At 46.5% G+C, this 24,339-nt stretch overlaps 1 protein-coding gene across 4 annotated transcripts in view; it reads right to left on the bottom strand.

Moving 5' to 3' along the window:
* Positions 1 to 24,118, bottom strand: part of ACTN1 (actinin alpha 1) — an 86,556-nt gene extending 62,438 nt beyond the window's left edge. For 2 of the 4 annotated variants that reach the window (XM_041420267.1, XM_041420356.1), the window contains exon 1: positions 23,871 to 24,118. In XM_041420267.1, the coding sequence (XP_041276201.1) occupies positions 23,871 to 23,975 (105 nt within the window). In that variant the 5' untranslated portion in view covers positions 23,976 to 24,118. The remainder of the gene's footprint in view (positions 1 to 23,870) is intronic. The other 2 variants (XM_041420102.1, XM_041420190.1) reach the window with 1 other exon arrangement.
* Positions 24,119 to 24,339: the final 221 nt, after the last annotated feature.

Below are 24,339 nucleotides of genomic sequence, written 5' to 3'. Positions count from 1 at the left end.
TGAGATGGGATTAGGTAAAGAGGCAGAGGGAGATGGCTGCAAGGCATACCCTCAGGTCAGAGATCCCCAGAAACAAACAGTCTGAGCACCCCCCTTGTTATGCACTGGAGAGCTTCACTGTAAACACACCCTCTACCGAGGCAGAGAGCAGTAATACAAACCAGATGCTGTAGGGAATTTTTTCCCTCTTCGTCTGCACTAAATTTAAATACTGAGCTCTTCTTTTGCCAATTTGTTCTTAAAGGGCCTGTATGCTACTCTTCATCTCTATCCCACTTGCTTGAGTTTAACAGAGAACTCAGTAACACTCTACACTTCAACCACCCTGAGAAACACGTGTTCTTCACAAGGTCCTGAAAGCTGAGTCCTAGCTTTCCAACTACTGGGCCAGGACCCCTCACAGCTTCTCCACCCTTTCACCTGAGAACAAATGGAATCTTGCAGGTGAAATCATGGCCCTTAAAAAGCTTCCTCCTCCTTGATAGAAACTGTACTTCAGGTCTTTATCTTCTGAAGAGTGATGTGGTAGAATCAACACAGGAGCTTAATTCTCACTTAGACAAAGTGTTTTGTATTTGCTTGTGCCAGACCTGATGAACACCAAGAAAGCCCCACCAAGAAGCTAGTTTAACTACAGCGCCAAGGGCAATCCACCAGTCTGCTAGCCAGGTGACCAAAATGATACTTATCCAACCACAGGCCTCGCTCCGAGGCAAAGGACTGGAAATCCATTGCTTCAGAACACAGTGTCTCACAGGCAGGGAGGACAGCACGCCAAGAGCAGTGCCCCTGCAGACAATGGGCTCCCCCTGCACTACCCCCATGGCACTCCACTGTGCCCCTACCACAGCACAGCTCAAGTGACTGCACCTGCCACAGGCACCAAGCCAGCACCACCTTCCTAGTGAAGGTTTTTTAAGTGATCGTGGCTAATCGTCAAAATGGAATCGAGGTGAAGCATCATGGGAGCTGTGGCCCTGGCTCCTCTTCCCTTTGCTGGGCTATCAAAACCCACAGCTGCTTTGGTTATCAGCAGGGCTTTTTTCCCAGGAAGCTGCCTTAGCCACTGACCATCTCTAAACATCGGCTGTCCTCGGCAACTCACACAAATCACTAGTAGTGAAACAGACAACACGTCATTCCTGAAAGATGCAAAATAATGCCAGTGCGTATTTTCCTACATACTGTTGTGTTCAATTCTGATTGGTTTCAACTCTTCTTGAAAAGTAATGCTTCATCCTCAAAGTCAAATATTAACTTATTTATTCTTTGATAACGAGCCATTCAGGAAGCAGCAGTACTAACGAATTCTGGCTCCCTACACTGCCCCAGTGTGCTGGTGTCTAGGTAAGGAACAAACCTATCTGGATCATTCCATCATGCCACATCTCTAGAAACGAGATGCAGCTTGCACCTTTCCTCTTTGATTCCCAACTCTTTACTTATTTTCTCCATTGACATAATTGACTTTTCACAGGGAAACAGCCCCTCTGGAATATAAACTAGCTAAAGGATGGAAAATGAAAGTGTAAAGTGGCCAGTCTCCAATGTGGGGAGAACTAAGCAGGGGGATACACAAAATCTCATACAAGCGCAAACATCACCTGATGTAATTACCAGTGATAGAGAAAAAGAAGATGATCAGTAAGGTGTAAACATATTTCGGTTTATAAATCCTAGCTGTGAAGAACTAGATTTAATCAAAGACAGGTGAGTAACAACGACAACAAAAGTCACGGGTGATAAAGTCACGGGTGATAATTCCCCAAGGAGTCAGCTGTATTGGAACTACACAAACTTCTTACTGAATCCCAAATTAACTCAAAATAAACTGGGACAAAACAGGGAAGAGTCATAAACTCATCCCCTTAACAAAGAGCAATACCCAATATATGAAACTGCAAGTACAGGTGAGGAGGGAACAGTATGAACAAGAATTATGGGCATCACAGTAAGAGCACTCTGCTCATGCTGAGCCTGCATGCAGAGCACAGTGAGGTCCTGAACCTGCACAACCAGACAGCAGGAACAAAACATTTTCGTAAGCAAACTCCTTAAATCATCTGAGGCATTCAATGTACTTCTGTTTTACAGTTCAGTAGGAAAGGGGAAGATAGAATTATGCAGCAATTGTTCCATATATTTATGTAGAGTTTGACTTAAGTGAAGGTCAGATCAATATTCTGTGGCTTACAGTCAGTTTGCTTAGGTCTTTTAAGGCAATACAAAGGAAATCTGTCCTTTCCTGCCCCTCCCCTGCCACTCTTGGAAAAGACATTGTCAAGGTACAGAAATAATTGTGGAAACCTAGACTCTCTGTGGACATTATGGTTGCATATTAACCACCAGTGACAATAGCAGCTCTGAGGGCAGAACGGGGAGGTGCCCTTCTCTCATACACAAAATTGAAATCATTCAAAGGCTGGGATACTTTTTACCTTCTGTATGTCAAGTTCTGAAATAGTCTTACAAAGATATAAATTTTGGGTTGATATCAGAACTGGGCTGTTTCATATACTAGTGCCTCAGCATCCCCCACAAAGCAGGGCATCAAAACCAGTGTGAATCATCACAACATATTATTTGCCTAGACTGAGCAGGCATGCAATCGTATCTCTTAACTCATACCCTTCCTCAGATTTTTTTCTTCCTTTCTAGTAAGCTCTGATCTCATCTGAAATGTATGTTCTTTTAGTTGCAAGGTCCCCAACTGGCATATGCTGCCTTTGAAACTCTCAGATGTGGCTCCTGACCACAGGAAGCCATTTGCAGTCTGGCTTGCAGTCAAGAAGAACAAAGTACAAGGATGCCTGCTGCTTTATACTTGCAAATAGGTAGCTGGAGCCACTACTTCTACCTAGGCCAACAGGCACACCTTGTTTTCTGTGATGCACAGAATCACAGAACAGTTCTGGTTGCCCTGGACCTTTAATCTAGTCCACCCTCCCTGCAGTGAGTAGGGACATCCTCAGCTACATCAGGCTGCTCAGAGGCCCGTCCAATCTGACTTTAAATGCCTCCAGATTAACGTTTCTATCCAACACCTCTCTGAGCAACCTCTTCCAGTGTTTTATCACCTTTGTTATAAAAACCTTCTCTCTTATATCTAATTTAAACCAACCCTCCTGCCTGCACTGCAGAGGCCCTGGAAGCCGCACAGGGTGCCTGCTTACACACCCCCATTCACTTGTTAGACACCATTTGCTTTCCACCAGCTGTGCAGCCTTCGGAAAAGCAGGTGCACACAAGTAGCACTTTTTTTTTTCAGAACAATCTTTCTTATTAATTGCAAGGAAAAGAGAGTCAGCAACAACAGCACAGGCTTCTCCAGTGCCAGCAGCACCTGCCTCCTCCAGTAGCTTTGGAGAAACCCCAGGGCCTATTTCACACTATGCTCATATGCATGGTGATGAAGGAGACACAGGAGGGATCAACTACAGCACTACTTCTGTGACCAAGCAACACACACCCCTTACTACAATGACTGAAACCCCACAGGTACAACAGGGAATGAGGCTGGAGTTGCTCCCACTTCTGATGTGAAGGATAAACATGAGGTCTCTGCTCAGGGAAAGGCAAATTATTTACACAACACATTTCATTTGAGAGTAGGATGAGGCAGCAGGGACTCTGCCTTTATTTGTAAGCTTGCAACAAAGTATTCCTGGTAAGAGGACACAAAACCACATGGGGCACACAGAATGATGTAACTGCAAGCCCAAAGCACAGCAACTGGCACACCAGTGCTCATACCAGATCTGCTGAGACCCATCACAGTGATGGATCCTCTCTCCACATCATCTCTGGTATCCTTCCATCAGAAGGGACAGGACTTGCAGAAATATCCAGACCTCAGGCAGGAAGCAAATTTCAGAAAAGATAACACCTTGCTGAGAACAGTTTCCTGCATGGCCTGGTTCAAACATGGAAGCTCTCACGTTGGAGAGCTCCTTCTTGAGCTGTGCTGTAACCCAAGAATAACAGCAATTCCTCCTGCCACATGATACACATTTGAGACAGGCAAGGAGGAAAATGCAGGTATTGAGGAGAGCATGCTCTGGTTCCAACTGAGCCCTGGCCTGTAAGGGCAATGGAAGTACTGTAAAACCTCACTGCAACAACAGGATACTGGGAAAAACAAAACCTCTACTTCAAGACTGGGCAAGCAGTCTGGGCAGATTACTACTAAGATATACCTTGACTCTTCCTTACATAACTTTTTAATATTTTTTTTTTTGCATAGAATTTAATAATCAAGTAAAAACTAGTCTATAAGACACATGCCAAGCACCCTCTCACATATAACCCAGTAGAAAGGCTCCTGCACACTCTGAGGTGCATCACATGTGCCAGTTCAAGGTAGGTTTCTTTTGCCTTTAATCATTTCTCCCATGAATAAGTAACACCTAATGAAAGTGCTCTTACGCTGACAGCATTTGTATTCTGATACCCAACTGCTACTCATATGCCTCTCCTCAGACAGCCTCTTGTTAAGATTACAGCAGTAAGGGCAGCAGACATGTGAACACAGACACTGCTTAGCATAAGTGCCCAAAGCAGTTGTTTAGCTTAGTACCGATTTCTTATTTCAGACTTTATGCCCAAAGACTGCTGGATTAGTCCCCTTCATGGAGACTTTAAGCACAACGTTCTCTATAATATGTGCACACCCCTACATGACAAAGCTAAGTCTACTTCATTGTAGATTCAACCTCTTGCTCCACAGCCAGTACTACTGAACAAGGACTTCTGCAGACACCACACAGGGTCACTCTCCATTTTGCCCTGTCTTGCTCTGTATTTAAGAGTGGACACACCAGTACCTCATTCATACCCGAGCTTACATCACTATCAACCTTGGCATAATCCCACAGAAGGGAAATCTCAAATACAGTATTGGTCATGGTCCTCTCAGGTAAATAATGTATTTTAGGGGAAAAGGTGTGGTTTCATGATGAAGAATGACTAAACCAGCCAGATTTCTTCAGTTACCATGGTTGGATGGCCACACAAATTCTTCACTGCTGCCCAAGGACAAGCAGAAGTTACCACCACGTCAAGCTCTTCAATCCTGCTGCCCTTTATTGGTAAACTGCATACAAATATCTACTATACACAGAAAGCCAGGCTAGCAAGAGCACTGGCAGACCTAAGGGATTAGACTGAACTTGCTTTGATGCCTGTTCATAAACGCTCATATTCTTACATGTTTGCGTAAGAAAATGCCAAATCACTTAGTCACAGATAACACGTCAGAGTACAGCTCATCTCTCACAATGAGTGCCTTCCATACTCACCATTCCTAATTTTGCTGTTGCCTGACAATTTTCCTTTGCAACAGTTGCTAAGCAAAACATTTGCAGTTCAGCTTAGTATCACAATTGACACTTGATGACTGTCCTAATGGTTACACATAAAAAAATGCATGGCTGTTCAGTCTGGTTCAAACCACTGACAAGAAATAGGTAACTCAAATGGAGGACATGCAGTTCATGTGCCGTCCTGATCACTGCCATTATGTTTGCTGTCTGTTTTCTCAAATAAAGAATCTCCTGAGCAAGGCAAGGTACACGCAGATAACAGACAGCAGCGGAAGTTACCATGTGGAAGTCAAATTACCTTAGTACAAACAGTCAAGGAACATTTACTGTCACTTGTTTCAGAAGACCTAAATATTATGTTTCAGAAATGTCCATACAAGGTCTGTCAATATCTACTGCAAACAGGTATCTTGCTAGCACCCTAAGACATCTACCACAAGTCTTCTAATTAGAGGAATTTGACAGTATTTCTGGAAGTTCAAGTAGCTTTCTCTTACAACAGTGCAGTTAAGTGTAAGACCAAAATAAAAAAGATAATTCAAGACAGACCCAATGTGCTGTATTTTTAATATTTGTGGCTAAGAAACTGTACCATACATTAGCAGCCACAGGCAGCACTCAACAAAATAGAAAGCAGGAATTAATCTCCTTTCCTCCTGAAGTACAAAGGAGTAAAGAGTCACTGAGGTTGAGAAAAGAAAAGGAGGGTCCTTCTGACACTACTAGCAGACATATGGAGAGGTTAATTTCAAGCTTGTGCTTAGATCAGAAAACCTCTCCTAATTCTCTTCAGCCGAAGAGTTTCCTAAGCAGGTAGACCCCAATAACAACAGGACGGTCAAGAGAAATTCTTTTTCCATTAGCACTGGATTCATCACAGGGAAGTGGGGAAAAGGTACATCTCTTCATCCTTCCTCTCCCACATTTACTTTGTGTAAATGTTATCCATGGATGATGATGTGACTTTTCAGATAAGACAGAAAGAAGGGGGATGGAAAAAGACCTTTAGAAGCAAGGGAAAAAACAGACTTCTGCAATCTGTCTTCAGAAACGGCTGCAATGCAGGTTGCTGCCAAGTGCTGAAGCTTTAAGGAGGACAAATGACCTGCTACTACACCGGAGAAGGGAAAAGCCACATGTTGTGTGTGGGCAAAGATGAGTTTGTTAGGAGGGAGAGAGACAGAGAGAACTGCCTTGTGCAGAAGGAGTAACAGAAAGGTAAATCACAACCTGCCTTGGGCCCCGTGGAAGTTTGCTACAGTAATGCCCATGCTGATAGCAAGAATAAAGTATAGACTGTGCTGTGAAATTACACCTTTCCCCTTATCCAAAACCACACCTGAAAAACTAATGTGAATGTTATACTTAGCTCACCACCACCACAGCTTGTACTCAACACTGAACAATACCCATTCAAACCCCTAAGACAAGGGGCACAGTCTTATTTCCCTCATTTCCCTGTCACTGTTGAGCTGTGCGCTAATTTCAGACCAGGGTAAGGCAAGCACCTCTTTTGGTAGAGATCAGGATGTTATGGTGTAAGTGGATTTCTGGCAAAATTCTCCTGGCTTCAAGCTTAGATTAAGATTAATGTAGTTCAGTCCAACCCAGTCTCTGTTATAAAACTGTTCATTTTCTGCTCTCCCCATAGCTCCCTTGGAAGGCTGCAGGGAGAATCATGTCTCTGCAAGAGAAATGGTGGCAGACTGCATAGCTTCAGAGGAATACAAACATGACACACATTGTTTCAGGGTCTTTGGTTAAGTGTGCTAATCATCTGGATTTGGATGCCAGTCCCGATTATGAGAAATATGTAGCAAACAGAATCACGCCATGTGATATGCGGGCTTAACCCTCTTCCTGCTGGCAGCTGCATGTCAGCACAAAGCTGCAGTGGGAACAGCAAAACAGCCTCCACAAACCTACCGGCCTTTTGTCCCCAGCTTGGTGCTTGCTGCTATCTCCTCTGAAGAGCCACACTCACACAACAGAAGGTTGCAGAAGGATGTGTGCAAGTTCGGCCATACTCAGCCCCCTGGACACGTGATGTTTGGTGATGTCCCCTGCTCTGACCCAGGCATATGGCTGGGCAATACTACGTGCAGCTTCACGGGGAAGAGGGTATGGGTAATTAAGATGCCACAGTGAGAGGCTCAAACTGATCCCATCTGTGGGCCAGGAAGAAATAATCCCACTCCCAACATGCTGAATAAGCCGTGGGTGGGCTTGAAGGGCAAGGGTATAGTTGTCGCCAGCCTTTCCTCAGCAAGCAATCACGCGATTGTTACACACTGCAGTGGGTACCGGCCATCGCCCGGGGACACCAGCGCTGCTGCACAAGCATCCGGCACGGGCAGCGCTCCAACTGCGGCCACGCCTCACACAGCCATGGCCACACCACCCTACACCAGCACCCACCACAGGCTGCGAAGAGTAAGTGACCTGAACCAGCAGGCTAGAAAATGGTAAGTAAAGAATTTCAGTCCTCTGCTCCCGTGGTATTCTCTTTCCTTCCATGGGACCACATATGCTATCATCAAGGCACGCAGGACCTAATCTTTGCAAGACTCTTTCTTCCTCTTATGCAGTCAGATGGCCTTGTGCTTGTAAGAAAAATATTTTCTTCCTGCAGAAATCAGACAATCCAACTCAGAAAGTAGAGTTTTCACAGATTAAATTTGACAAACTTAACAAGCCTAGCTACACTTATTAGTGGCCCAGGACCTCCTCACATCCTACCTCCTACATCCTATGCAGCATACTGGTACTGCCAAAGGAAGTTAGTCATTTCCACATTAGACAGCCTCCCATGCCATGAACCAGCCAGCTCATTTCTGCACACAGGTAAGGTATTGTTAAGTGAATTAGAATTTATTTCTTCCCTTCTCAGCTGCCAAAACTGCCAAACCACTTGCATTGCTTAACAGGCTACTCTAGCACTTTTTTTCCCCTTATTTCCTGATGCTTAAGAACCCAACCCTGATAATTTAGAGCCTGTCTCCAGCTCCCTGTGTGGTTTCTCTGTATTTAGGACTGCCGTAGGCTGAGGTCTACCCAGGAAAACTCAGAACAGAGCCCTGACACGCTCATGCTGCTGACTTTGAACCACATTTGAAGCAACAGCTAGGAGAACAATAGATGTTCATATGAGCAGTGACAGAGTAGCAAAAGCAGATCAGATCAGAGCCCTATGCATTTGATATGGGATAAAGAGCCAGGCACCCATCAGTGGAGCCACTGCAGCAAAGCATCTCCCTGCTGACACGGAATTCCCTGTAGCAGCAACCAGCCCTGTTGTATTAACCCAAGAGGGAAGCACCAGCTCCCAGGCACGAGGGGCCAACCCATAGTACAACCCTGTGTTCCCCGAGCTCCCTACAGCAGTCTGGCCCCTCCTTAAAGACAGGGGATCAGACTACTGGTACCTGCTCATGGAAGAAGTCTGGTATCCTGCAAAGCAGCATGGCAAAGTCTTCAGGTTTTGAACTTTCAGTCTTGGAGGGCTAGAGGACTGCACTTGCTCAGCAGCTTTGTTGCCTCAAAGCTTCAGCAACTGGGTTCATGAGAGCTGCACTGAGCTCTGGCAATCTCTGCAGGGCCTAACAGGAGGCAGTTAATGTTCCTGCACAGGCAACAGCAGCAGCTTCTTTCCCAGCTCAGCAGCTGCTGTGCAGCAGTTCTTTGACCAGACATCAAGCACTCACTTCCAGAAGGCAGGAGACTGCACTGGACTTGAAAGTGAGACAGATGCCAAATCCAAGTCAAGGGCCAATGCTTGGGGAATCAGGCAATGTGATGTTCAGAACACAGATGTGTCAGTATTTATTTCCACATGAAAAACAGGCCAAATTGTTTTTTTCTTAAGACTCTTTCCAGCTCTTTCCCATTCTCCTGCTGTTCCTTCACTGTGGAGAGCTCTCAAAGTTTAACTCTTCTTCCTCTCATTGTTTTGGTAAATTAATTTAAACGCAAATTAAGATTTTTCATCTGGCTTACAGTTCACAAGTAGTAAATGTGGGAGCAATGTAGAGGCTGTGCCTTGCAAGGCAGGGAACAAACAGCTATTTCTCAGGCAGCTATGGCTAGTTCAGCCCACTTGCTCTGTCAAGCAGTAAGCACAGTCTCACTGCTTCCAACATCAACTTTTGTCAGGCAGATTTCCATTCCCTACTTCAAAACCTTTCCTCAATCTCAGATATTTGCATGGCTAGAGGTGGGCAAGTTTTAAGCTGCATTCCTACCTATGGAGATTTGGCAGACACTTCATTCTTTTCACATGCAAACTAGAACTATCACCTGGACCAAGCTGCAAAAATTCAAGGAATTTGGGCAGGGCTTAAAATGAAGTGGGAAAGCATTGCTGTGCTTTCCAACACAGCAAAAGGTATTCAGAAGCCTGGAACAAAGCACAGACCTCTAACTCTTTTGGCTGCCAGGAGCCAGGTCCCCTCTCCATTTGCTGCAGCTCCAAAGGGCTTGGTTTGGTTGCTGACATTGACCACTTTATTGACAAGCCACCATTGAAGTGGGCAGTCTCATTCTGCACTTACCCTTCATTTTCCCTGCTACTTCCTTCTCTTCACCTTGGGTTCAGCCGTGATCCACTCTGATCTGGCTCAAAGCTCACTTTTCCACAGCACATTCAGGTACTGATGCATCCAACTGAGAAAAAGTGACAGACAAGCACAGTCTGACTGGACTAAAGACTCTGAAATTGCATCTGGAGTTAGTCTTGTCCCAAGTAAATGGAGGAAGGGAGAACATTCAGCACTTGCATATGCCAAAGTTAAATAAATTAGGTGTGAAACAAGATTTTGGCGGGTATTTGGAATCATCAGAAACTGTAAATTTGAATATACTTTATGTCACCCCCTGGCAAATTCTCTAGAATTCACTTCACAGACAGCAGTTACACAATATATTTATTCACTCCTTTTGTAAGGCTGCAGAAGTAGCAAAGTTTACAAGCCAAAAAGCAGATAAGCACTATATAAACTACATTAAGAGCTCTGGACTGCATTATCCTGAATATACATATGTGAAATATTCTGACCACTAATATCTTCCTGGGAAAGCAAAGCAAGCAGCAAATGGGGTGTGTGTGTGTGTGTAAATTAGATCCCAGTTAGCTTGATAGAAACAAGCATGTCTAGTCAGTATTTTCATTCTATTCTCTTCTACTAAGACTGGAAAGGTGGTGGTTGTTCTGGGCACTGCAGCTTCATGACAAATAAGCATCCTTAAAAAACTGTGTTAAGGGTTCACATAAGAAGAGGTCATAGGAGAAGATGACCTACCAGTCCACCACACAGGAAGGTCAGAGTGGAACAGAAACCCAAGCGAGCTCTGCAGATGCCTCACTCTCCATGACAGCATGAGGACAATACTCATTCCCAGAGGCACGCTTACCCGAAGGACACCTCTTACTGTGTACAGCACTGATGAAGAACTTTGCTCTTTGCCTAGAGAGCTGCTCCTTTGGATGGGCTGTGCACCCTGAACACACACCTTCAATTCCCACAGCCTGACTGTGCCCAGTACACATACTCCTCTACCTCAAGCCTCCCTGCTGCTGCCCCACTCAGAAGCAGAGCAATGCTTGCTCAGGGGCTGCTGGAGCCCACTCCCACTGGGGGGGCTTCCAAATAACCTCCAAAGGACAGTGACACCACCAAAATAGTGTCTAGATCAAAGAGATAAAGATAATTATTACAACCTTACTAACAAAGTGTTTCAAAAGTTCTCTCCAGCAGCACATCATTTTGTTAATGTATCAGACCATGAAAGCCAGCAACTCACCTAAGCAGAACAGCAATCTTCAATCCCAAGCACGTGAGATCACTGAACACAATGGCAGAATAAGATGGGAACACATTTCCCTTCCCAGCGCCTGTTAACGAAGGTGAGGCAAGAAAAGAAAGGAAGAAGAGGAGGAGGTAGAATTTGGGATAGGGATATACAGGTAGAAAAAGATATCAAGGAGTACTATAAGACTGCTTTAAACTCAAAGCAAAATTTAACAAAAAATAGTATGCTGTGATTTTGTTCTCTGGTTACACCCACATCAGAAACACACTACCAAATAATGCTGTACTATGCTAGAAGAGTTGAAAGAGAGTGAAGAAAGGGATATATAATTGCAAATTTGTAGCAATATAGTGAAAGCAAATATCTGAAGATAAACATCACAGAAATACAGAAGAACCCCTTTGAAGGCCCATTACTAAGCTTGGTCCTGAAGAGACACTTGGGAACACTTAATCAGGGTGTGCTGACAGTGGCTGTACCAACACCTAAAACCAAGTCAAACACATGGTGGTAGTGCAGAAGAACATGGAACTGAAAATAATTTCTTTGAATCAACTGCATTACACCCAAGCATCACAAATAGCATGTACTGAAATCAGCACAAGTGGTCTTAAACATGTAAAGCAATGAAAACTAAGATAAATATAAAATCAGTTGCCATCTTTTCAGTGCTTGTTGCCTTGCATCACCTGGGAACCACAGCCATAGATCAGAGTTCTGTGGTGCAGGCAGGTGTACAAACACAGTAGAAACACAGTCCCTTTCCCCAGTTATCCTGCATGCTACAAGCCCAGCAAGAGAGTGCAGGCAGATGCAGGGAGCTGCACAGGCAGAGCACAAGCCAACAATAGCCTCTGCTCAGGCCAGCAGGCAGAGATCTTGGCGCATCTCTGGCCACTGGCATTCTAGGACTTCCTCCCCACCTTACTGACCACTCTGCCCTGTATGCCAACAAGTACATTTCCAACCTTTCACACAGCTCTGGGACAAGTATAGGGCAGCAGAGGTGGAGGATGACAACATGCACAGGGTCCAAAGGGGTAAGACCATTTCTTCCGTCCTAGGCTAAATCCAGAGCACATGGAAGAAATGCATTCCCATCAGTTCTTTTTTCTCTCCATTTGACATGCCAGGGGCCGTGGTGCAGACCTGCCTCTATTGCCCAACACCACACAGGAATAAAGCCTGGGGACTGCACAATAATTTCACAAGAGCAAACTGAAAACCCTGCAATGGGAGTGGGTTTTGGGTGGATGCATTTTGTGTTATTTTGGTGGGGATTTTTGAGGGTGGCAGTAGTAATCGTGTTTGTTTGATTTGGGTTTTGCTGGTGGTGGTGTTTTTTTTAAAAACCTCCTCCTTAGGTCAGAAAGATTTTTAATTTTTCTGACCCCATCACAGGCCAAATATTGCCAACAAACACCTTCCTCAGCTGCTAAGTACAGCATGCCTGCCAGCTGGACAACAAGGTATTTTACCACTGCACAGCCTTTGCTCGCTGTACTTACATGTAGTCACCCACTCTCACTCCTCCTCATCCAGCAGGGCTCCCCATTTCAAAAGCTGCCCACACTTGATCCTCACCATGGCCCTCCTCCTCCTCCTCAAGAAGAAAGAGCTCAAGTTACAGCAGGCTTCATCTCAGGAGGTGAACATGAGGGAAGGTAACAAAGGCCAGCGACAAGCTGACACTGCCCTCCTGTCAGGGCATACAGGGGAGAGCAGGTGAAGCCCTCAGGAAAGCTGTCTCATTGCTCCCAAGAGGAGAAGTGGCTGAAGAATACAGCAAGGGATGTGTCTGCCTGGAAACCCGGCAGGAATTAATTTGCAGGGCCAGAAGCTGAAGTCCCTTGGCCTTGCCCATGAATTTAGTGCTTTGGCAGGTGGAGGGAGAGCACAGGCACAGGGACAAGAGGATACCCTGTCAGCAAGCAGACATTGAGCCTGCTGTGACAGTGATTTTCTACCCTGTATAAACCAAACATTAAATACTAACACATCACACCTTCAATGCCACCAGCTGCCCTGAGAGCTCCACCCAAGGCCACCATCTTCTGCTGCAGCTTGCAAAAAGAAGGTTCCTTTTTGGTAGCACCCTAAGCTAGGCACACATCCATGGGGCTCTGAAGCATCCCCCTGCTGTGGAAAAGCCACATGGCAACCACTGGGGCTTGGCACAAGAGGCAGTGGCAGCTGTGCCAGGCTTGCCCTGTGTCCCCTGCACCCCTCTGAGCCATCAGCAGCAACTACCTCTCACAGGACTGCAGGCAGAAGTTGTTCCAAGCTCTGCAATCAGAGGATATTCTGCTTCAAGTGCTTTAATTACTGTAAGCAGTTCACTAATTACAGTAGTAATGATTGGATTATGGCCAGTTAACAGCTGTAAAGAAATAAGCCATTATAGGAGGGGGAGAGAAATACTCCTTTGGGTTTAGGATAGAACAAATTTCAGCAGCCCACCCTGTAGGAGGCTGTTAGTAACTGACTGGGTCAGACTACTTGCAACAAGCTGCAACAGCAAGGAGCTGCGTCATGTTGTCACTAAATGGTATGTTGGCACTTTAAAATTATCAGTGCTGGAGGAGGTGTGTTTGAAGGAACAGAAGGTCTTCTGTTAATGTGCTGACCCAATGTGCTCCAACACCTCTCCATGACTGGACCCAAAAGACATGATGCAGGCAGGTGTGTGCAAGCTACATCACTGACATGGTATCATGCCTGAGACGCTTTATTTCATCATGCAAGTCATGAATACAGGCCTTTTAGAACGTTTTAAGAGAGACCTGCTAGCTTGAACCAAACAGCTAAAGGCAACCACTCACACTACCAAAAGCCAAAGGCACTCACCAAAAAGAACAGAAATTTCCTTTCACTAGCAATTGCTGCCAGCATTGGGAGGACCAGAAATCCATACAAGTAATGGGCAGGGAGGCTCCCTCCACACCTGACACATACACCTCCTCACTCTTTCCCAGAGTCTGACTATAGAGCAGCCTGCAGGAAAGCAACTGGACTAATGGATCCCTACAAGAAGTCCCATCCCAAAGGAGATACTGCAACAAGGGGAACGACCAGCTCTGGAAGATGAAGATTTTTGTGGCCATCCCTTTTCTGAGAAAGACAAGAAGACTCACAGATATGAGGTAGGCAAGATTACCAGACACACAGCCTCCCCAGCTTGAAAGGAACCTTCCACAAAACAGGAAAGCAAGATCCTACCTTTCAGAAGAAATCCCCAGTATGTTGAAACTACAATAAAGGCAACAACACTCATTCACAGGTGGCTATCTTGATGGTACTGCCAGCCAGCAGTATGCCATGGCCCTGTGGGTCAGGTAGCTCTGCCTAACCAAGAAAAGCCAATCCCTTGCACCACCACCAGCCACTTTTACATCTCTACTTGCCCTAGGAAAAGCAAGTCTCTACACCTCTTGCCTGCCCTCACTCACAACAGCCAGCCCTCCGTGGTAACACCACCATTGTATCCCCTGCACAAGCTCTTCAGTTATTCCCCTTGCCTCCCCTCAGCAGTATCTCGTTCTGCTTGGTTTCCTTGTTCTCTTTTCCCTTCAGAGGTCTTCAGCTGAGGACTGGCAGAAACTGAGCTTGGTATCGCCAGCTGGAGGGCGAGGATTTCTGGCAAGAGAAAACCAGTAGATCTGGGCATCTTGCCCAGAGTGAGTTCACACTTGGCTCACCACAGCTGGAAATAGTCTCATCTCTGGCCAGAGTTCCCCAACGGCCCAACAAAACCCTTGGGAAACAGCAAGTTTCCACACGCTGACCATTTTGAAACAAACAGCGGTGTTCATGACTGTGCTCCGCGATGCACCCAGCCAGCCTGCTCTGCACAGCGCGGCCGCCTGCAAGCGCCACTCCCAAGGGGTGCCTGACGAGCAAGCTCCGATGAAGCACAGGCTCTCTGGCTTTGTGTGCAGAGCCAGGTGGGGCTACGACAACGCTTCCTCTGGAGATGCTCCTCTTGTACAGCAATACTGCGAGCAGGGCTAGAGGGACGGCAGAGGCTAGCCTGGCATAGATACGGTCTGAACAGCTTTAAACAGCCTCCTTTTTTGGCACTGCCTAGCAGTTAAGAAATTAGCTTGCTTTTTTTTCAATCACAGAGTCACTTTTTCTTGGGGATAACACATTTAAGTAGCAGAACTAACTTGCCATGTACTGAAGGGTAGATTTAAATAAAGTGAATGAGGGGGATTACAGGTAAGTAAGTACTTGGGTAGCAAGATAAACTTGGCTGCTGTAGAGCCAAGGAATCTGGCCAGGAAACAGGGCTCTAGGATGTACACATAATTTTCCATGATGAAGAAAAGAGCACTCAGCTGGGATGCAGAGACCATACATGGTTCTCTCACTCTCTCACATCTCTCAGAGGCCTTTACAGGCTAGCTCCTGCAGGGAAGATGTAACAGCACAACTTCCATTTACAGCAGCAGCGAAGTTCAAATGCTTAGCATCATATGAGTGAGGAGTAGCAAGTGCCCTGGCTGCCTCATCCAAAGGACATGGAAAGAAGTCCTTCCTCTACTGCCAACTGGCCCTGGTTCAGCACCTCTGTAGGACATGAGGGTCATCCTCAGCATTATAAAAGGAAACATCAGTATGCTGTGTGAAATTTCTCCAGCCATCCAGCACTGTGTTCATGGAAGGAGCAGAGCTGACCAGCTGCCCAGTCACACTATGCTGTGTGACACATACAAGATTTCACAAGGGTCCCTCTGAAAAAATGAGGGCCATGCATAGGACACATGAACAGAGCTCACCTGTGCTATCCTGAAGGGCAGACCCCACCCTGCAGCAGAGCAGTCACTGCTAAGTTGGGTAGACTGACAAAGAAGCAATCAGCTGATCCATCAAGTCATCCCTTCCTTCCCACTGACCACATAAGCTATCTAGGAGGATGTGGAAAAAGTTGCTCCTTAAGAAGCCTGCCCTGCAGCCTTACCTGCCTACGAACTATCCACCTATCCACACTGGCACTCCCAGTAGCCCTGGATTGCTGGTATTCTGATATTCAGAGACCTACTTGAAATCACTCCAATCTGACTGACAGACAGGTGATACAGAGGCACACAGTGGTACTCACTGTAGTGAGTGTAGCCAAGACACGGTCTTTCCACTTGCCAACACTTCCCATCTTGGCTCTAATACCATAGAAAAATGACAGGTTTGCTGTCATTTCTCACACCACAGGGTTGAACACATTGCCAGTCTACACAGATAGAATGACAAATCAAAGATTTATCCGGATGAAAGACCAAAATCCCCTCTGTTTACGCAGCCATTCCCCAGCCCTATGGGAGCTCCCTGCCAGTGGGAGCTGTTTCAGATCACTGAGGGTTGAGAATGTCTCTGCAGACTCACTCATGTTCTAGTGCTTCAAAGCAGCCATGGATTTGGAAGCAGCATAAGAGAGGACAATTGCAGGTAAAAGCATGAAGACAGCAAGCTGCAGTACGTATGAGAGTTGGCTTTCAAAGGCCTGACCCACCTCTTACCAGTAAGATACACTCCTTGCCAGCTGAATGGCAAAGACACAACAACAGTAAACCAGCATGGGTGAAAAATGGTTCTGCTCTACTGCCTAGTAGGGAGCCAAGAGGTTAAACTGGCACCAGGCCACACCACATCCTATGACCAAGTTCTGCTCTAATACAGTACGGGAATGAGTGCACAGAAGGCAATAGCAGGAAGGGAACTGGAAGTAATTTAATTAAACATATTCTTAATTAATTTTTAATTAATCATATTAATGCTAGTGCCTTTGTTCACCTAAGCATTTTTTTGATTGGCCCAAAAAGTCCCCACTTCTGTCTCAGGGATCTGAGTGACTACTGGGAACCTGTACATCAGTCTCTCGCACCGAGGTCAAAAAGAAGCGGTGGGTGGTTCCACAGACTTCAATAGAAAGCTTTTCTGGCATGACTAACACCAGACAGACAGTACTGCTGCTGACAAGTCTATCCCACCACTCTTCACCAACTCATCCCCACAGATGCAATCTCTGAGTAACAATGCTTCAGCCCCAAAACCCCAGAGTTAGAGCAAATCCTGTGCCTCTATGAAGAAAAGGTGACTGCGTTTCTTGCTGACGTTATGTTTTTCCCACCCTGGCAGTTGTTATACCTGCTTTTTCCCCCTTCAGGCACAGTTCACATATTGCTTTGATGGGATAACAGGGTTTTACATTGCTATAGAAGATTTGTAGAAATCATGCTAAGCACATTCCTTATGATAACCATCATGCTTCCAACAGTCACACATGGCAAGAAATCAGTTTTATATTCTCATACAGAAGAAGAGTAAATTCTTGCACAGTCTTCCATCCTCCTCAAACACTATTTCTCAGACTGCACAAAATACCTCTAAAAATGACAGCAATCCATCCAGCAAGCCTCTGGGGCTGACACAACACATTCAAGTGAGACTAGTCCATTGTATGTCGTATTTTTGCAGCTTCCCAATGTTTCCCCAGAGAGTTCTCCAGCCTCTTTTCTACACTGACTGCTTTCTGCACTTCATTGTCAGAAAGAGCACAGCTATTCTCCAATAGCATAAGTGCACCCCAGAGAACAGCCTAAGTGTCAGGCACAACAGTGATAATCCACAGCCAGATGGAAAATACTCTCATTCCTTCACCAGCACAGCCGTGCAAGTTTTCACCATCTCTGTCGCTGCGGTTTGCGCCAACCTTAAGAACTCCAGGTCAGTGTTTTTAGTGGATTCCAGTGAGTAGCCACAGAAAAGCACACAGGCTCACAAACTGGCTGGGGAGGCCAAATGAACCCTGCTCCTCCTCCACCTGACAGTGCATGAGAGCTGCACCTCTCACACAGCACACATGAAGAGAGTGAAGTGCCTGCAGCAGGAGCAAGGGGGCCTCAGGAACCTCAGGGCTAGGAAGAACATTCCCTGGGTCGCTACTGTAACATACAGTTTCTGAAAGTGTGATTCCAGTGTTCAGGAACACTTTTACCCAACAGATTTACCGCCCCACGTCCTCAGGTACCACCCAGTTATACCTGAATTATACAGACAACACCATCTCACACAAAAGCATGTGCTTCCCAGGGGACAAGTTCTTGCCCGAGGGGACAAGAGGGGACAAGTTCTTGCCCACATACAATAAAACTGGTTTCCAAGCGGCTTCTTCTTAAGGATGCCCTAAGTAGCATGTCACATGCCCCAAGCTACAAGCACTGCAAGCTGTCAGGGCAGAAAACAATGTTATCCTCTCTAGCCTTTGCACTCAATGCACTGAAAAAATGTCATTACTAAATCACATGCACAAGAATTTAAACGGGTTGCCTGAAGCAGTCAGCAAGAAATTCCCCAGACAGACACACTTTATATCACTGGGCTGGTAGCTGGATGCCTTTGAGGTGTTTCAGCCTTCCCTAGAGGACTGGAAGGATAAATTCAGTACAGATTGATGAGTACCATGTTCTCATAAACTGATCCTTGGGATCTGTTACAGACTTGCCCTGAAAGAATCTCCAGTCTCCATCTTAACCCATGCCTGCTTTCTCCTTAGACTGCCCCCTTACATAGGATTCTGAATAGGAGGGTAAGTCACAGCAAAACACACACGCCTCATTCATCATCCACCATGAGGTTACAATGAATAATAATGTTCTTGTTAAAAAAACCGAACACGCACATCCTGACAAAACCTGACCACAGAAAGTATGAGGCAGCTCCCACACTCAAGGACAAATAACTGATCTACAAAGCCAGATATTTCCAGAGTTCCCTACAGCAACTTCTGAGTTTAATGTTTTGAAAAGCAAGTATCTGGCAACAAGATACCTATGTTAAACAACAAAAGCTTGATCTGAAAGATAGGAGATATCTGGTGACCTATATTGCCTGCCTGCAAAAGAGCAGCTAAGCAAGCATCCTTACAAATTTCACCATTCTGCTTCAGTATCAATGCTGGTCAGCGTGAATTAAAGCACGTAGGATACTCAGGTGCATCAGGGCCACCTTCCCTGCAGCACACCCCACTGCACAGACCATGCAAGGACCATCCCTTGCTATGTCCCACACAGGGTGCTATGCAGTGTCACAGCAGGAGCAAAGCAACCCAGTGCAGTGCATTCATCGACAATGCACATTTATTTACCTCATGGCTGAATCTATGATGGCACTGAAAGAATTTCAGCAAACTTCAGTTTAGGAGTGGTATCACACCTTTTTGTGGGTCCACAGCAGCTACCACAATGGTAGCTTTCTGGAAGTTTTGATACCTTTCTCAAACTAGACCCTATCTGGACAAGAGGACACAACCCAAGTGAAAAGGAAACTATGATTGTGGCTTTTACATTTTGTCAGAGATAATAGTCACACTCATACCACCTGACTGGAGCATGCCTACCAGCAGGCTTGGAGGTGGAGTGTATCCATCATGGCCCTATTTAATGGGTACTTTCTATCATTAGCAACTTTCTGTCATTAACAACCCACCTCTGAGAGGTGATTACAACAGCAAAATTCAAATCATAAGCGCAATAAAGCCTGCAGGGCACAGACACAGTAGGGCCTTGAGACTCATGCCTTTTTTTTTACCCTTGTATTTATGTGTATCTTTACATGCAGAGCATGGCACAGAATAGTGAGAGAGGTTTAAGAAGACTTGGGTTTCTAACAGGAAATTTCTGTAAATTCATGAAAAGTACTTCTCTGGCACAGAAAAGGTGCCACCAAAGTCTGTGCTATCACTGCTTCTCCAGCACCACAAATCTGACCAGTCCAGTTCTCTAAGCCAGAGATATCATTTACTGCCACACTGTCAGAGATGCCAACGTGGCAAGGCAGAGGGAGAGTGGATAAAGCACACGGCACATTAATTTCATCAATTTAATTTTTTAATAATTTTTGATTTTTTTAAAAATAAAGATAAGCATTATCATAATTCCTCATAGCATTAAAGTTGCATATAGCTATCTTCTACACACTGCAAAGGAACACTGCTTCCTACTCCTAAGAAAGCAGTTGGCATTTAAAGTTTCCCTGCCAGCTCTACAGTGGAGACAAGTTGCTTCAGGCAAGATTTTGAAATAAACCTGAAGGAGCTGTACCTTGAGCAACGAGCTCATTAAAAGAGAATAGCCCCCATGAGAGCCTGCTGTATGCAGGACCTGAAGGCTGACCCCTACCAGCACCCCCAAACAAACCCAGCTTCACCCAGAGTTATTCCTGACACTAAGGAGACAGTGGGCTGGAGATTGTCCTTCTCACCATCACCCTTCACCTCATCTGTGAGGATGAGCCAGGCATGCTGAACACCACTTGGCCCACCTAGTCCCTCACACCAAATCCACCAGGAAAAGTTTGAATGCTACAGCTAGTAACTTGTCATCAGGAGGTAGAAATGTCCTTGTGGGCACAAGTGACAACCTCTTGGCCACTAAACACCAACATGTGTACTTCTTACTAAGCAACCTTGTCTGTCTTGACAGGAGAGTCCACTGCAATGGCTTTCAGCAAGTTTTGCCTTGCAAATCTGGGAAATTCCAGGCTCAAGCTTGTTATGCCTTAGCTACTGCTACTTTGAGTCTTGACTCCAGACAGGAAAGAAGAGAAGGCAGAAGGAAAAAAATGCTGTTACAAGAAACTACTGAGATGAGTTCAACAGTTCAAACTACTGAGATGTAGTTCAAAGGAGAAAGTATTTTAATTCCCAGAACAGACCCCTGTTCCTGTACAAAAGATGGTGCAGAGGCTTGTATCAGGTAAAAAGTAGCTGAATTTGTTCTGCACATTTTTTTTTTTTTCTGCTTAAGAATAGCAATGCTGTGATGAGCTCTTTAAAACCTCTTAGAGAGTCACTTCTGATAGACATGAAAAATTGGCTTCACGTGGAAAGATGCTTTCCTCCCAGGAACTGCCACTTTATCCCTACATTATAAAACAGCAGGTTCCCAGGAAGGGGCAGGTAGGCAGGTGTGAAACCAGTGCTTCTTCTCTGTATCATATTCAAGAGGCCAACTTTCACCCTCCAAATATGAAATTTATTCTGCAGTTTGCCTATTTACCCATTTCAAAGCAGCATTCCAGACAGCAAAGGTTGTAGTATCTGTCTCAGCACAGGCAGGAAACCTGCAAACCCACTCCCAAAAGCTCAGCTAACTTGTCCTTATAATGCTCCTGTAGAAGACATTACTAAAATTCAGTAATCTTCCCACTTTTGATGTCTGCTGTGAGTTCTGCTGAGCCCGTGCATCCAGGAGAAGGGGAGCTGGACTTAACTCACATTTGAGTAACATTACTAGACTGCTTGCTTCCCAAGTCTCAATGAGTCCCAGCTGCACAAAACCTGGCAGGACAGCAACGTGGCACAGCTATCCACAGCCTACAGGGCCTTACTGAGCCAGGACACCAGGGGCTGGGTTGGAAACAGCCGGCAAGACACAGACACTTCTTGCACAGACATTTGCTCGCTGCATTACTGGCCGGGCCACCACTTTAGACACGCTGTCCTTGCTCCCAGAGAGGGCCCAAAAAGAAAAGTTTCAAGTCTGCCTCACCAGCTGGCCTCAGCGTTATAAAGAATAATAATGATGATAATTCAATAGCACTTAAATCAGACTGAGGTGAATAAAAACCTAAAATATGTGAGTCAACAAGAAGACTGAGCCTGAAAAGAATCTACAGGAATATCTGGTAGGCATCAATCTCTCCTATTACTCTCAGTAAGCTATTAACTAACATATACTGTACTGAACATTCAACCTTAATTACTGCAGTGATTTCATTTCACAGGTAAGAAGGACTGGCAGTTTTACTACACCACACTTTTTGCTTGGTGGATACTGTTGCCTTCTTACATCTGAAGGAAGCAAGCCCCAAGACCCCAACAAGGCTTTTGGTCACATTCAGACCCCCAGAAATCCCTCAATCTATGCACAGCCTGCCCTGGCTGGGGTCCAGTCACCAACCCCTCTGAGGGGATATTAGCCTGATGGGCTGCAAGTGGCAAGAGGCATCACTCCCAGAACTGATCCTCCTAACTACAGCGGGGGGTCACCATAAAACTTTGAGCTTGCACCCACTGCAGAAGGGAACAGCTTCAGCTGCTTCTCAGCAGAAAGAGAAACAATAAAGTGATCCCACCACCAGGGACAGGCATTTAACTATACAGAGTCCTCCAGTCCAGCAAGCTGGAGAGTGACTCCCACCACATCAATTTCAACTAGTAGCTACTGACCAGCACAAGAACTTGGCTTTCATTACTTAAAACTCCCTCTTGGCTTCTTTCCTCTGCACAAGTAACCCATGTTAACAAAACAGCTCTCTGTCACCCTCTTGTGATAGGACCAAGAGGACTTAAAATCTCCTGGAAGGAGGTAATACTAAAAGAACAGGACATTTACAGCATGTACAACAACCTTGGGTTTAATACTTTTGAGTCCAAAGGTTCCACTCCTGCTCCTCACAACCAAACCAGTGTTGCCCTACATATAAAATATTTTACCTCGCCCGGCACCATAAAAGGCAAAAAACCCCTACAGCGTAACAATCATTTCCCTTCACGCCCGTCAGGAAGGCTGGCGATCTTGCCCTGGGCCCCAGTAGCTGTTTCTAGATGTATTGGCCAGATACAGGCATAGAACTGGAAACAGAGATTGCAGCTAGGCAGATCTTTTGAAAAGGAAGAAACTTCCCTCCTCAAAGGAAGAGAGCTCTGACTTCCAATAAGCCATCCACCACTCACAGCCCAGACCAAGACTGCATTCCTTGATTTTCCTTTGCTGAAATATAACCTCCCACACCATCAACTCTTTCTCCAGTAAATGCCCTTATTTGTATACTTTAGTTCTCATGCTGTCTACTCTGAGCACTCAAGTCCCTGAGCAAGGAAACCACTGACAGCAGCTCTATAGCTACCACGTTCAATTAACTCAGCGGAAAAACTTCTCAGTGGCACCATTTCAGACAGCTCTGAACAGGAAAACCTGAACACCTTTGATCTGGAAGTGGAGGAGGGGAAGAGGAGAAGGGTTAAAGAGGAATAATCATCTCACTGTTGTGTTCTCCTTCCCAACTGTTCCCAGCTTTCTGCACCTCAGGCTACATTATATATGTTAATATATTATTTGTGCATAAAAAAGCACTATCATGCCCCCTCTCAGGGAAGGTCTGGGATTCTTCTGCCTGCTCACAGCAAGGGGAGAGCAAGGCACGATCCAAAACACGAGCCAGTGACTGGCTGGGAAGGCAGCGGGAGCCTGCTGCACCCCGAAGTGCCCCTGCCATGCCAACACCAGTGCCGTTCCAAATTCTGCTTTACTGTTGTCTCATGGAGTGACTAAAACGGAAATGTTTCGGGGATTAGGATTCCTGAGTGATCTAATACAGGATGCTTTTGGTTTAAAGGAGGAGGGGAAAAAAATATAACTAGCTAGCAGCGAGGCTGGAGCTCCTCCTGAGTTCCCCTCCCCACCGCCACCCTTTCTGTTTAAAAAGGGGCCGAATGTTACCATTTTTGGACATGAGCTCCGCGCAAGCCCTGCCCTAAACCACACCATTCAAACCAGCAGCCAGTTACCGTCCCGCCGCCGGCCGGCGGGGCCGGGGCGCGGGCGGGTTGCCCCACGCCGCGCAGCGCCAGCCCCCGGCCGGGCGCGCAGCGGCCCCGCCGCGGCGGTGGAGGGGGCGGCGGGGCCGGTCCCGGCAGCCCCACGGGATGTATGGCAGGAGAGAGCACGGGGGTGCGCCCACCTTCCTCTGCTGCTTCTCCCAGGCTGGGTCGAGGAGCAGGTCCCGGTCCCAGTCCTCCTCCGGCTGCATGTAGTCATTGGTCTGCTGCGGGTCGTAGTGATCCATGGCTGCGGCCGCTGCTGCCCGTCGCGTCGCGTCCCGCCGGTGCCGCTGCCCGCTGTGTCCGTCCCGGCCCCGCGGCCGCTCAGCCCGAGCGCGCGGCGGCGGCGCCCGCTCCCACCTCTCTGCCTCGGCCGCGCGCAGCGCCGCGGGGGCGGGACGCCCCGCCCACCGCCCGCCTCCGCGCCTCTCATTGGCCGCCATCCGCGAGGCCGAGCCCCGGCCCCCGAGAGTGAGCTCCTGTTTCATTGGTCTTCACGGGCGTCAGTCACAAGATCCGTGAGCCGTGATAGGCGGTTTGCGGCAGTCCCGCCCCACTGGCAGTCCGGGCCGGCACCTCCCCGGCGTGGGGCTGAGGCCGCGGGCGGGT

This window comes from Onychostruthus taczanowskii, unplaced genomic scaffold (genome assembly GCF_017590055.1).
Source record: "Onychostruthus taczanowskii isolate IOZ18803 unplaced genomic scaffold, ASM1759005v1 scaffold1, whole genome shotgun sequence".
In the NCBI taxonomy this organism is placed as follows: Eukaryota; Metazoa; Chordata; class Aves; order Passeriformes; family Passeridae; genus Onychostruthus; species Onychostruthus taczanowskii.
This window is presented reverse-complemented; position numbering and strand designations above follow the sequence as displayed.